We start from the raw sequence: 14,449 nt of genomic DNA on the forward strand, positions 1-14,449 counted from the left end.
AATTTTGCAATAAGGCTGTAACGTAACAAAATATGGAAAAAGTGAAGAGGTCTGAATACACTGTACTCAGATGCAATGGGAAAAAGAGGCCAATATAGAGTAGATAACTTAAAGAACACGTTAGGGGAGGCAATTGATAGATTTAGGAAGTGTTTAGGCTATAAGGTATACTTAGTTGGAGTAAAGATAAACATAGAATATTGGAAACCAGACTAAGGGCAATAAAACTAATCGTGAAATAAGAGTATTCTTTATTGCACCCATTTGTCAGACAAATAGGAGGATATCCTTTTTAATTCATGAAGAGGAAACAGAATGTTGAAGGTTACTCTAAGAGTAAACAAGGATGAATGATTACAAAGAAACATTGATAAGTGATGAATTATCACTTGCATGTAACCATTGAAACACAGTATATACAAGGCTGTGAATCTTTGAAATACTTTGGGTTCTCTCAGAGCATTTCCCAGTGCATACTGTTAAGGCCATGTATAGACTGACTTATTTGAGAAACCCACCACCTCTCTGCGAGATGTTCTTTGTGCCTTCCCAATCTGAACCATAATTAAGAGAGAGAATGGGCCCCAAGTGAAAGCTAGATTCAGGGTGCACACAATTTCCTCCAACAATCAACATTCATTATTTTTTAAACACAAGATAATGCAGATCCGGTCGGTTTAATCTCTCCTCACGTGACAAGCTACATTGTATAGGAAGAAACTGCAGATGCTTTTCAGGCAGCATCTCTGGAGAAAAGGGATAGGCAATATTTCAGGTCAGAACCCTTCTTCACACGGCTAAATTCCCGCATTCTCAGGAATCAACCTTCACGGCATTCCTTCTATCTATATTCTATATTCTTCCTGAGGTGGGGAAACAAGATAGTCTACGTGCAACCTCTCCAGGAACCTATAAAACTAGAATGTCATTTCTGCACCTACAATGAAATATTTTTGCAATGAAAGCAACCTGTATGTAAGCTTGTAATGTTCTGTGTGCAAAAAATATCTAGGACCCTCTTAACCCCAACCCCATTCAAGTTCTCACCATTTAAACAGAATTTGGCTTTTTTAATTTATTCTATCAAGTTCTTATTTACATATAGACTGGCAGGTGCCTGGAACTTGACATCATGTTCAGCACAGCTATTGTGGACGGAAGGGCCTGTTTCTGTGCTATGTTCGATTCTGTTCGATTTACGTTCTGTTCTATGTTCGATGTGCCAAAGTTAATGACCTCAAATTCCATCACTTGTTAAGAACCTGTGCCTCTGTTTAAGAAAGGCTGTAAGAGTAAGTGTGAGAGCTATAGACCGGTAGTGGTGGTGGGTGCGTTATCGGAGGGGATTGAGAGATAGGATCTAAATATGTAAAGGCACAGTGTGTGTGTGGGAAATCATCGATAAGCTGGATGAAATCAGAGCGTGGACTTGCTCAGAGGACAGGAAAATTACAGTCAATACAGAAACCTGGCTGAGAGAATGGCCAGACTGGCAGCTCAATGTTCCATGTTCCAGTCCAAAGAAGTGATAGAAGTATAGGTAAGAGGTTGGGTGACAGGGGGGGGGGGGGGGCGTTTTGATGATGGAGGGCTTAACAACAGTGCTTACAGAGAGTTTTCTTGCTGTTACCACTCTCTCATGAGTGGTGACTTTATTGAAACAGACAAGATCTTGGGGCTCAATATAGGGAAAACATGGATTTTCCCTCATAGAGGTCTTTGAATTTTTTTTAATGTAGTCATCGATGTACACAATGAGCAAGGAGGTGAAAGGTAATTGTGGATGGATGGAAATGTGCAATTACAATCAAATCAATCATGATTTAATTAAATTGTGGAGTAAGTTTGAAGAGCCAAGTGGCCTACTGCTCTGAATTTTAAAGCCTGTCTATTTTCAGCATTCTTTGTTTTTATTTCACATTTCCAACAGCAGATATTTGCTTTTTCTTTGCAGAGAAGGTATAAGGCAAAACTCACATAAAATCCTTTCTACAGTATATTTCACTTCCAACTCAATGTCACGTTCAATTGGTGCAAATTGCAAAATGAAAATATCTTACTATTGCTTTAAGAAAAGTGCTGAAAGGATACTTACTAATCAAACACAAATCGTTTAACAAAAGATATAACTCTCGTACCTCTATGTAGTCATGGCTGCAGTTTACAACTTTCTCGGTATCAAAGGAGATTAACTTGAGGGTCACAATATATCCTTCTGATTGGGTGATAACCCACTCACAGCTTCTGTCATGTGGGTATGGATTGGGATAATAAGGAGACTGGATCACTCCTTTGCCATGAAGAATGCCACCACATGCTGTTAAAAAGCAATAGGAAGAAATTGCAATTATGAAAAAGTGGATGGTTAATGAAATAAACATTGCAACTGGATATGGTTTTCAGGCTTTCTTGCCCTAGTGCCTTGATAGGTTATACGCTGTTATTCGATGGAATTTACCATATTTTTATAACCATATACTTCTATACTTCTAACCATATACATATTTTTTATAAACATCATATGGTTCATTTACCATATCGCTATCATTTTTAATGTTTAAAGTTCTCCATGTTGTTATCAGTGAATCCCCTTTTTTCCTCTTGTGTACACTGAAAAAAACACTTGAATTAATACATTTCACGATTGCTCACAGTCCACGTCTGAAGTAGGGTACTGACGCAAAAAGCTCCAATACATTTTCTCCAGAGATACTGCCAGACCCGCTGTTACTCTAGCACTTTGTGTTTTGCACATTGAACGAATATGTGCAGTCAATATACGGCAGTCAATCTGCGAGGACCTATGCGAGGATTTTCACTGCCAGGGGACCTATGCGAGGATTTTGTTTGTTGATTTTAGCTCTGCATTCACCACCATTATGCCAGAGCTACTACACTCCAAACTTTCCGAGTTGACAGTGCCTGAACCCCTCTGTCGATGGATCACCAGCTTCCTGACAGACAGGAAGCAGCATGTGAGGCTGGGTAAGCACATCTCGGACCCGCAAACCCTCAGCATAGGAGCACCGCAAGGCTGCGTCCTCTCCCCTCTCCTCTACTCTCTCTACACCAATAACTGCACCTCCATTGACTCCTCTGTCAAGCTTCTCAAGTTTGTGGATGACACAACCCTGATTGGACTGATCCAGGATGGGGAGGAATCTGCTGTATGGCTCTGAGAGGTCTCCTATGGTAGTGAGAGGTCACCTGCGACATGTCGCCAGGGATCGCCTGTATGGTCGTGAGAGGTCTCCTATGGTCGTGAGAGGTCTCCAAAGAGTCGTAGCATCTTTCTGGTCGCTGCTGAATTTTCAATATGTTGAAAATTTCGGCGACCTATCATGGGTGCCGGCAGTCGCCTGTAAAGGTTAAGTGGGACAGGCCATATAGGATTTCTGCTTGCAGAACAAACTGTCCTGATAGCATAAATCCTAGAGTGCTTCAAGTGATTCTGCATGCTGCACTGTTTGCAGCCTTTTCCAAGTAAATCAAGAGAGATTATTTGACCTGATTATTTCACAAAATTATCTCATGATTAAACATTCTGAAAGTGAACAATTTAATACATGGATTGAAGAATATTTTAATAGTTAATTAGACAGCATTTAAAAGAGTAACTTGAAATAATCTGAATTCTGGTGTAGATGGTAACAGTACAGCATATGAGGAACCTCTTGTGATGAACATTAGACCATAGATTCATACAGAACAAAAACATACCCTTCGGCCCAACTCTTCCAAACCGACCAAGTTGCCCCAGGTAATCAAATCCCAGTTCGATGGAACCATCCAAATGTCAGTTCTACTTCAGCAAGCAGCTTGTTCTTTAAACCTCTGTGTGAAAATGGTGTCTCTCACATTCCTTTCAAATCTTTCCCCCCTCACTTTAAACCTATGCCCTCTAATTCTTGATTTCCCTATCCTGGGAAAAAGGCTCTATTCATTCACATTGTTTATTCTCCTCATGATTATAGGAGATCGTCTCTTAGCTTCCCGTGCTCCAAAGAATAAAATACAAACTCTCTCTATAGCTCAGGCCCTTGGTTCCTGCCAAATCCTTGTCAATCTTTTCTGCACTATTTTCTACAGCAGTGTAACCAAAACTGAACATAATACCCCAAGTGTAACCTCACCAAATTTGTATAACTAAAATAATGTCCCAATTTCTGTTTCGGTCTGAAGAAGAGTCTCGGCCCGAAACGCCACCCATTCCTTCTATCCACAGATGCTATCTGTCCCGCTGAGATACTCCTGCATTTTGTGTCTATCTTTGGTGTAAACCAGCATCTGCAGTTCCTTCCTACAAGTCCCAATTTCTATACTCAATTCCCTGACTTTTGAAAGCCAGCATGCCAAAGCCTTCTTCACCATCCCATTTACCTGCGATATGACTTTCAGGGAACTTTATACTTGTACTCCTAGATCTAAACAGTAATTTTCCAATACTTATAAATAGAAGCAAAAGAGCATTCTTACCAACTTTATATACTGCCACAAATCCTTTTTTGGCAACAGAGGTATGTGTTTTAAACTTAAGCCACAATTTGTTGCCTTTCGTGGTTATGGGTACTGGGGCTTTGGAACCACAGAATCTGCCAATTAGATGATCTGTCTCTGCTTCGCCATCACGTACCTAAAATCCAAATAACATTTTGGAAAAGGGTCAAGTAGAACATTTTGCTTTCTCAAGAGAATAATACATCACTGGTTTACTGGCATTCCAAGCAGACTTCAGCAGTATGCGAAAGTGATGTAGCTCCTTTGGAATCTTTCTGGATGATTGGCAAAGGACTGCAGAATGTCGTGGCTGACAGAAACAGCATCTGTGAGTTGGATTGGATCAGTAATTGTGATTACAGCAAAGAAGAAAATAATTTGCTGGTCTGCTGGTGAATGAATATGCTACATTTGTGAACAAGTGTATCACTCACAGATTGAACATTAAATAATTATTTGAAACATACACTATGCTCTCTAAAAGGTAATAATATAGTAATATTTTCACCATGTGGTCTGAGTCATTGAAACTGGACAATACAAATAATATTTTTATGAAACCATGGTAATATTTTAAATTAGAAATCTCTGTTACATTAGATATATTACTGTTAAAACACAATGTACGTGCTAAAACACCAGGATAGGTACTCAACCAAGAAAACCAATACCTATGCCAAAGTAGTATCTACACACTACTACCTATACACACTTATGCTATAGGACAATAACTATCTTCATATTCAGTAATAAGCTATCTACATATTAACAAACACACAAGCTAAATGTAGCTGAACACAATAATTTGAGAAAATCATAACTGAAAGCTTAGTTGACTTGTACCATTCCTGTCTACACATTTTAAGGTTTATGTCCAGATCTTGAGTTATCAAGGAATTTACAGGTGATGGACTTTGATGATTGTGCCGTTTTCTTGAGGTTGCAGGTGGTGTAAAAGCTCAATGAATGCATGCCAGTTGATCTGTCCTGGGACAAGCACATTGATGTAATCACAAAGAAAACCCATCAATACCTTCCAATCATTGTAGGGATCTAGAGGAGGCACTGCCACTAAGAGGCAACTAATATCCACACCACCTAGGCCAACAATCTCATCTTGCTGCTGCCACTGGGGAAAAGGTACAGGTGTCTGAGAACCGTAACTTCCAAATTCAAGGGCAGCTTTATCCCAGCAAATATCAGGCTCTTGAACCAAACTGCACAACTCTGATTACAAACCTACCTCAGCAAAGATTTTGGCTGCACTAGGCACGCTGGATTTGCACTATTATAGTCTGGTTACCTGGTATCACTAACTATTCATTTATTGTATTGTATTTATTGCATTAATGTATTTATTGCATTAATGTGCCTGGAAAGCTGCAGCAAGGAAGAATTTTATTTTTTTGTTCTGGTACAAACGGAAATTATTCTTGACCGGTAACTCATGAAATGTCACACTCCATGTTGTCACTGGTTACTGTGCCAAAAGGTTGGGAAATTTCTTAATTTAAGTAAGGCTATAGGGGTGTCTTGAGAGCTCCCACTGAGAGATTGCAAATTATGGAAGAAGAGTATGCTCTTGGGAAGAGTACTGTCAGGGCAACAAAAAAAAGCTTGTTTTCCACCCACAACACACCCCTCCACATACATTTTGTGAGAGGGTCACACAAATATACTGAAGTAATTTGATCTTTCTTCAGAGATTCAACATCTGGCCACTGTGAAGGCTGAGGATGTAGGAAATCACTGCATTGGCTTAATAACCTTGCATTTTAATATTCATTCACAGCAAGGCCAAGGTTTATCACTTGCACTAACGCTGTTAGGAGCAGACAAAAAGAAAGCAGAAGACTCACCGTACATGTTCTCAGAGTTCTCGTGCTTTGTTAAAGTTCCAAAATGCCTTTTCTCTCACCCACTACTCTTTAAAAAGTGAATATTATTATTAACCAATACAATTAATTAGGCTTATCTGCTTTTCACTCTGTGGTGTTACCTTAGTGGAGAGGACAGCCAATCTAATGACCATCTGAGGACTTCAATGTTTACAGCTGAAATTATACTGTAGTTTCCTCTAGTTTGGCATCTTCGCTGTCCAACTCAAATCACACAGTAATGAAAGATTTTCATTGCGAGTTAAAAGGATGATCATAAGATGAACCAGTCAAGAGCAACAGGAATGAGAATCCATAATCTGAGTGAAAGCAACTGTTCTAGAAAGGAGCTGCAGATGCTGGTTTAAACCAAAGATAGGCACAAAATGCTGGAGTAATATTGAGTAAATCACACATATTCACGGATCTGGTATAACAGTATTTATTGAGTAACGTATACAACACACTACACAGCATGTTTGTTCAACTATGCTGCATTCCCAACTAACAGCACATGTCGGTTGGCAATAACACGAATGGTGTGGTAATAGGCAGAGCTTATATTAATTATATTAATTATATTAATTATATTAATACTACATTGGTTAGTAAGTAATGTAACCAATCTACAAGTAACTCAGCGGGACAGGCAAAATCGCTGGATAGAGGAATGGGTAACATTTCGGGTCAAGACCCTTCTTCAGACTGAGTCAGGGGAGAAGGAGATACAGAGATAAGGAAGTGTAGGTTGTGAAATCAAGACAAAGGAGATGGAGATCAAGGGAAATGTAGAATAGATCATTGTTAGCTAGGAGAAAGTAACAACAAAGCAAACAGAGATAGAATGTAAACAAGGACAGTCAGACTAGTCAGAGAACTGGGATGGGGGGAAGAATGTAGAGAGAGGGAAGCAAGGGTTACTTGAAGTTAGAGAAGTCAATATTCATATCGCTGGGGTGTAAGCTGCCCAAGCGAAATATAAGGTGTTGTTCCTACAATTTGTGCTGGGCCTCACTCTGACAATGGATGAGGCCCAAAACAGAGAAGTCAGTGTGGGAATGGGAGGGGGAGTTAAAGTGTCTTGCAACCGGGATATCAGGTACGTTTAGGCGGACTGAGCGGAGGTATCCAGCGAAACAATCGCCGAGCCTTTATTTTGTCTCGCCGTTATATAGGAGTCCACACCTGGCACAGCGGAACAGTAGATGATGTTGGAGGAGGTACAAGTGAACCTCTGTCGCACCTGAAAAGACTGTTGGGGTCCTTGGATGGTCGAGGGGGAGGTATAGGGACACTTGTTGCATCTCCTGTGTTTGTAGGGGAAGGTACCCGGGGAGAGGTGGTTTGGGAGGGAAGGGACGAGTTATCCAGAGAGTTGCAGAGGGAATGGTCTCTGCAGAAAGCGGAAAGGGGTGGAGATGGGAAGATGTGGCTAGTGATGGGTGGTGAAAATACCAGAGGATTATGTCCGAAACGTCGCCTATTTCCTTCGCTCCATAGATGCTGCCTCACCCGCTGAGTTTCTCCAGCATTTTTGTCTATGGGGGATTATGTGCTGTATGTGACGGCTGATTGGGTAAAAGGTGAGGAGGACTAGGGGGACTTTGTCCGTGTTGCGACTGGGAGGAGGGGGAGCAAGAGTGGAGCTGTGGGATATCGAGGAGACCCTAGTGAGGGCCTCATCTATGATGAAAGAGGGGAACCCCTGTTCTCTAAAGAATGAGGACATCTCAAATGTCCTGTTTGGGAACACCTCATCTTGGGCGCAGATGGAGGAATTGGGAGTAGGGGATAGAGTCTCTACAGGAAGCAGGGTGGGAAGAAGTGTAGACTAGATACCTGTGGCAGTCAGTGGGTTTATTATAAATGTCAGTCGATAGTCTATCTCCTGTGATGGAGGCGGTGAGATCAAGAAATGGTAGGGAGATGTCGGAGATGGTCCAAGAATTTGAGTGCTGGATGGAAATTAATAGTAAAGTAGTAATAAAAATAGTAATGAAGTCAGTGAGTTCTGGGTGCAGGAGGTAGCACCGATGAAGTCGTCAATGTTACTCAAATTTACTTTTAACAGTCCTTATTTTATCTCTGCTTTGTTGTTACCAACTCCCAGCTATCAATGATCTATTCTACATTTTCCTTGAACTCCATCCCCTTTGTTTCGTTGTCACACCTTACACCTCCTTATCTCTGTACCTCCATCTGCCCTGACTCAGTCTGAAGAAGGGTCTCAACCTGAAATGTCACCCATTCCTTCTATCCCGAAATCCTGCCTGAGTTACTCCAGCATTTTGTGTCTATCTGAGAGCAACTATTGTTTGTTATTTCTCCACTTACACCCCCTTAACCCAGGATCCCTAAAGTCAAAAAAGTAAATGTTTCAAGTGGCAAGTGGCAGCACGGTGGCATAGCGGTAAAGCGACTGCCTTACAGCACCAGTGATCCAGATTTGCTCCTGGCCACAGGTGCTAGTCTGTACGGAATTGTACGTTCTCCCCGTGACCTGTGTCAGTTTTCTCCGAGATCTTCATTTTCCTCCCACACTCCAAAGACGTACAGGATTGTATGTTAATTGGCTTGGTATAAATGTAAATTATCCCTAGTGTGTGTAGGATAGTGTTAGTGTACGGGGATCGTTGGTCGGTGGGCCAAAGGCCCTGTTTCCATGGGTTATCTCTCAACTAAACTAAACTAAAGCTTCAAAATATTATGCGGTGACCATGGGTGGAATCTCCACATAAATGGGTGTGGAATGGGTACAAGGGAGGATTTTTACATCTGCAAAATAAAGTTAAAGTTTACTATTGGGTTGAAAAACACTCTGGATAACGTAGCAGCCCACGAAATTGCAGCTGTAATAGGATCAGAAAGAAAATCTTTGAGAAGACTTCCGTGGTGGCTTTGGGAGCAGCAGTTCCCAATACCTCCATAGATATTTGGTTGAAACTTGAAGTACTGTATTCAAATCTAGACACAAGGAAATGCAAAAAAACTGGTTTGCAAAAAAACACATACCATGGTGGAGTAACGCAGCAGGCCAGGCAGCATCTCGGGAGAACATAGATAGGCGATGATTTGGATTGGAGGGTCCCAACCTCTTCCAGCTCTCCATCACCTGTTACAATCAGTCTGAAAAAGGCTCACAACCTAAAACGTCACCTGTCCATGTTCTTCAGAGATGCTGCTTGACCCACTAAGTTACTCCAGCACTTTATGTCCTTTTCTAATTACTATATCACAGGAAAGATGTTTTGTAAAAGGTGTGGAGATGATTTGTCAATGTATTGATCAGACTGATAACATTGTAGCTATGAGATACACAAAAATAAACCAAGTTACTTTCCTTGCAATGGAGAATGCTGAATGGATATTTAAATTAGGTGTATAAATTATGAGCACTGTAGAGTAAATAAGATCAGCCTATTTCCAAAAAGATAGCAATCAAAATGAACAGAACAGACAGAGCAATTTCTCGGAGAAATGAGGAATCTATTTTAAAGCCCAGAGGGTGATTGGGATCTATAACTCACTTACAGAAAGGATAACAGAGAAAGAAACTCTCTCATATTGAACAAAAAACATTTGGAAGAGGTAATGTGATGTCCCACTTGGGCGACCTAATTGGCGAGTTTAAAAGAGTTTAGGAGAGTTTGAAAAAAATGTCATGTTGAAGACCTCCTTCGACTATCTAGAAGACCTCCTTCGACCTCCTTCGACCATGTTGAAGACTAGCTTCGACTAGCTACGACTAACTTCGGGAAAATTGGACACCGAATAGTGGAGGGTGAAGATGACCTCCCTTCGACCTCCCTTCAACTATAATGAATACTATCTACGACTACCTTCGACTACCTTCGATTACCTTCGACTACCCTCGATTACCTACGACTAACATGCCGACCTACTACGACCTACTACGACCTAGTACGACTAAACCTACAAGTAAAAAAAGTATCGATTTTTTCCATTGCGACCTTTTTTTACTCATGGGCATTTTTCAACATGTTGAAAAATACGCCACGACCTAGCTGAGGCCTTGAGTACATGGGGACTACTCTCGAGCATGAAGGAGAGTTACAAAGACCTCCTATGATCTTGTGTCAACCATGCTGCGAGTACGTGTCGAGGGCAAACTCGCCAGAACTCACGGATTAGGTCGCCCAAGTGGGACAGGCCCTTTATGATCTGCAGGGTTTCATACAGCGCAGGAAGGTGATTGGTCTGATGATTTTTTGACCTGCCTATACATGATAGGCTGCATGCCACCATGCTGAAGTGTGAATCGACTGATTTTATTATTTTACAGACGTAATTGTAAACCTCATCTCAGCATTATTAGCTTTGTCATTACACATTATTTAAATCCCTGAACCTATACCCAGGCTCGACGATTTACAATAAGTGGATGCAGATGACAATATGCCTGTGGTGAGTAGCAATCAACTTACTTCCTTAAAAACTGCCTTATTTCCTTTGCATTACAACACTTACAACCCTTGAAATAGCATGCATCAGAATACCTAAAACATGCACATGTGAGACATGATGTAGCAGACTTTTCCAGAAAAATAAAACCAATGCAGTCACACACATTGAAGACATACACAGATAAATATTCCTTCAACAAGTCATTACAGCTTCTCACATATTTTCTGTTTCTCATTTGCAGTGTTGGACTGTTTGCTCCCAAACTGGCTAATGTGCAAATGTAATGTTGAACTCTCCTCCTCGCCTCAGGATCTGCCATAGGATTATGGAGCTCAGGATTGTTTTTATAATAATAATAATAATACATTTTATTTATGGGCGCCTTTCAAGAGTCTCAAGGACACCTTACAAAAATTTAGCAGGTAGAGGAAAAGCATGTAAGGGGAATGAAATAAATAGTAGAGACATGACTAGTACACAAAGTAAAGACAGAATTCAATTCAAAACACAATATGAGGCAATTAATGCACAGATGAAAAGGGAGGGGGACGTGGGGCTAAGGATAGGCAGAGGTGAAGAGATGGGTCTTGAGGCGGGACTGAAGATGGTGAGGGACACGGAATTGCGGATCAGTTGGGGGGAGGGACTTCCAGATCCTGGGAGCTGCCCTGGAGAAGGCTCTGTCCCCAAAACTGCGGAGGTTGGACTTGTGGATGGAGAGGAGACCGGCTGATGTGGATCTGAGGGACCGTGAGGGTTGGTAGAGGAGAGGAGGTCAGTGAGATATGGGGGGGCCAGATGGTGGAGGGCTTTGTAGGTGAGGACCAGGATTTTGTAGGTGATCCGGTGGGAGATGGGAAGCCAGTGAAGTTGTTTGAGGACTGGAGTGATGTGATGCCAGGATTTGGTGTGGGTGATGAGGCTGCGGCTGCGTTCTGGACCAGTTGGAGTCGGTTGATGTAGGTGGAGCTGATGCCAAGGAGAAGTGAGTTGCAGTAGTCCAGTCGGGAGGAGATGAAGGCATGGATGAGTCTTTCAGCAGCGGGAGGTGTGAGAGAGGGTCTGATTTTGGCGATGTTGCGGAGGTGAAAGAAGGAGGTTTTAATGACATGGCGGATGTGAGGCTCAAGGGAGAGGGTGGAATCAAAGATCATGCCAAGGTTGCGGGCCTGGGGAGATGGGGAGATGGGGAGACAGTGGTGCCGTCGATAGTGAGAGTGGGGTTATTGATTTTGCTGAGTGTGGCTTTGGAGCCTATGAGGAGGAATTCTGTCTTATCGCTGTTGAGTTTGAGGAAGTTATGTTGCATCCAGGTTTTTATAGCTGACAAACAGGAGTTGATATGGGAGAGGGGGGGGGGGGGTTGTGGGGGGATTTGGTGCCGAGGTAGATCTGGGTGTCATCGGCGTAACAGTGGAAGTCCAGGTTGAAGTGGCGGAGTATCTGACCAAGGGGGAGGATGTAGATGATGAAGAGGAGGGGGCCGAATACGGAGCCTTGGGGAACGCCTTGAGTGACTGTGGCTATAGCAGAGGTGTGGTTGTGGAGAGAGATGAAGTGGGATCTGTTGGAAAGGTAGGAACGGAGCCAGCTGAGTGCAGAGCCTTCAATGCCGAGGTCTTTGAGTCTGGTGAGCAGGATGTTATGGTTCACTGTATCGAAGGCTGCGCTCAGGTCGAGGAGAATGAGGATGTTGAGGGAACCAGTGTCAGCAGAGGTGAGGAGGTCATTGAGGACTTTGAGGAGAGCAGTTTCTGTGCTATGGAGGGTGCGAAAGCCAGATTGGAGGGGTTCAAGTAGGTTATACGCAAGGAGGTGGGAATGAAGTTGCGACGCAACGATACGCTCCAGGGTTTTTGAAAGAAAGGGGAGGTTTGAGATTGGGCGGTAGTTAATGAGAGAGGAGGTTTCTTTAAGATTGGTGTGACAGCAACAGTTTTGAAAGCGGAGGGGACAATTCCTTGGGACAATGAGGAGTTGAAGAGATTAGTGAGGTAGGGGCAGAGAACGGGGAGGCAGGACTTCAGCAGGGGAGTGGGGAGTGGGGAGAGGGTCGAAGAAGCAGGTAGTGGGTTTGGAAGAGCTGATGAGTTTGGAGATTTCAGTAGGGGTGACCAGGTCAAACTGGGAGAGGAAGCAGTGTGGAGGAGGGGTAAGGAGGTCAGTGGAGATGTTGAAAGGAGGGGCCTTGGTAGGTGATGGAGTAGATGCTGGGGAGTCGGGTACAGGGGATAAAGATTGATAGATGGTGCTGATTTTATCAACGAAAAAGTGGAGGAATGAGTTGCAAAGATCCGGAGTAGAGGTAGGGAGAGTGTTGGCTAGAGGCTTGAGGAGGTTGCCCACTGTGGAGAAGAGGGTTCTGTGGTTTAGGCAGGGGTCGGTGAATATGGAGGAGAGGTAGGCAGATTTTGCAGCAATGAGGGCATCTTTGTAGTCAATGAGGTGGAGTTTGTAAGCTTCAAGGTGGACTGTGAGAGATGATTTCTTTGTGAGTCGTTCAAGTCGGCGACCAGTCTGTTTCAGTTTACGAAGTGCAGGTGTGTACCAGGGTGAAGATGTGTTGAAAGTTACGGTTCTTGTTTTGAGGGGGGCCATGGTGTTAAAGGAGGTAGACAAGGTGGAGTGGAGTCCAGTTTGCAATTCAGTAAAGTGATCATCTGATATTGTCAAGTACAGTTGTACTTAATAAATGTTTCTTTGTTGCCAATTGCCCCTTTGAATTTAGAAGCAATTAAACAACAAAAAGACAGCAAATGGTGATTAATTAGCAAGATCATGAATATTGTTTAGTTTGAGTTTAGTTTAGAGATACAGCGGGGAAACAGGCCCTTTAGCCCACCGTGTCCGTACCGACCAGCAATCCCCGCACATTACCCTATCCTACACGCACTAGGGACAATTTACACTTATACCAAGTCAATGAACCTACAAACCTGAATGTCTTTGGAGTGAATATAAATGTTTCTTGCACAATTTACATTTGTGGAGTCAAAACTTACCACTGCTGAGAAAGCAGAACATGGCAAGATGAAAACATGCATTGTTTAACATAATATCCATGGATAAAGTAAACACAATGGGCTGCAAGAGTATAGCTCCCTGTAAGTCAATGCAAGTAGATGGGGTGGTAAAGAATGTGTATGGCATGTTTGGCTTCATTGGTTGGAGCACTGAGTATAAAGGTTGAGAAGCCATACTGCAACTGTCTGAAACTGTGGTTTGACTACATTTAGAGTAGATAGAGTCGTAAAGTCATACAGTATGGACAAAGGCCCTTTGACCTAAAGTGCCCATGACCAAGATGTCCCATATGTGCTAATACCACCTGCCCACGTTTGCCTCTCTAAACCTTTCCTATCCATGTATCTGTCCATATGTCTTTAAATGTTGTTATTGTACCTGCCTCAAGTACCTCCACAAGCAGCTAATTTCATATACCCACCACCCTCTGTGTGAAAAAGATCTGGAAAATATAGTTCACTTTCAATATTTTAGGAGATAACTCTCAATGAAAACATCACCACATTCTCCATTGCCCCATCACAGCCTTTAGCCCAGCTGACTAAAATCTTGAACTTGACACAAAATTCATCCTCAATCAAGCAGCAATGAAGTAATCCATACTTTCTTGTATTCTTCAAAGGTTT

General features: G+C 42.4%; 1 protein-coding gene across 1 annotated transcript in view; it reads right to left on the minus strand.

Moving 5' to 3' along the window:
• cubn (cubilin) overlaps positions 1-14,449 on the minus strand; it is a 209,237-nt gene that overhangs the window by 168,699 nt on the left and 26,089 nt on the right. The window contains exons 9-10 of the mRNA XM_033039905.1: positions 4,477-4,633; positions 2,139-2,317 (exon numbers count right to left, since the gene is read on the minus strand). Of these exons, the coding sequence (XP_032895796.1) occupies positions 2,139-2,317; positions 4,477-4,633 (336 nt within the window). The remainder of the gene's footprint in view (positions 1-2,138; positions 2,318-4,476; positions 4,634-14,449) is intronic.

The sequence above is a fragment of the Amblyraja radiata genome, chromosome 2 (genome assembly GCF_010909765.2).
Source record: "Amblyraja radiata isolate CabotCenter1 chromosome 2, sAmbRad1.1.pri, whole genome shotgun sequence".
NCBI classification, from domain to species: Eukaryota; Metazoa; Chordata; class Chondrichthyes; order Rajiformes; family Rajidae; genus Amblyraja; species Amblyraja radiata.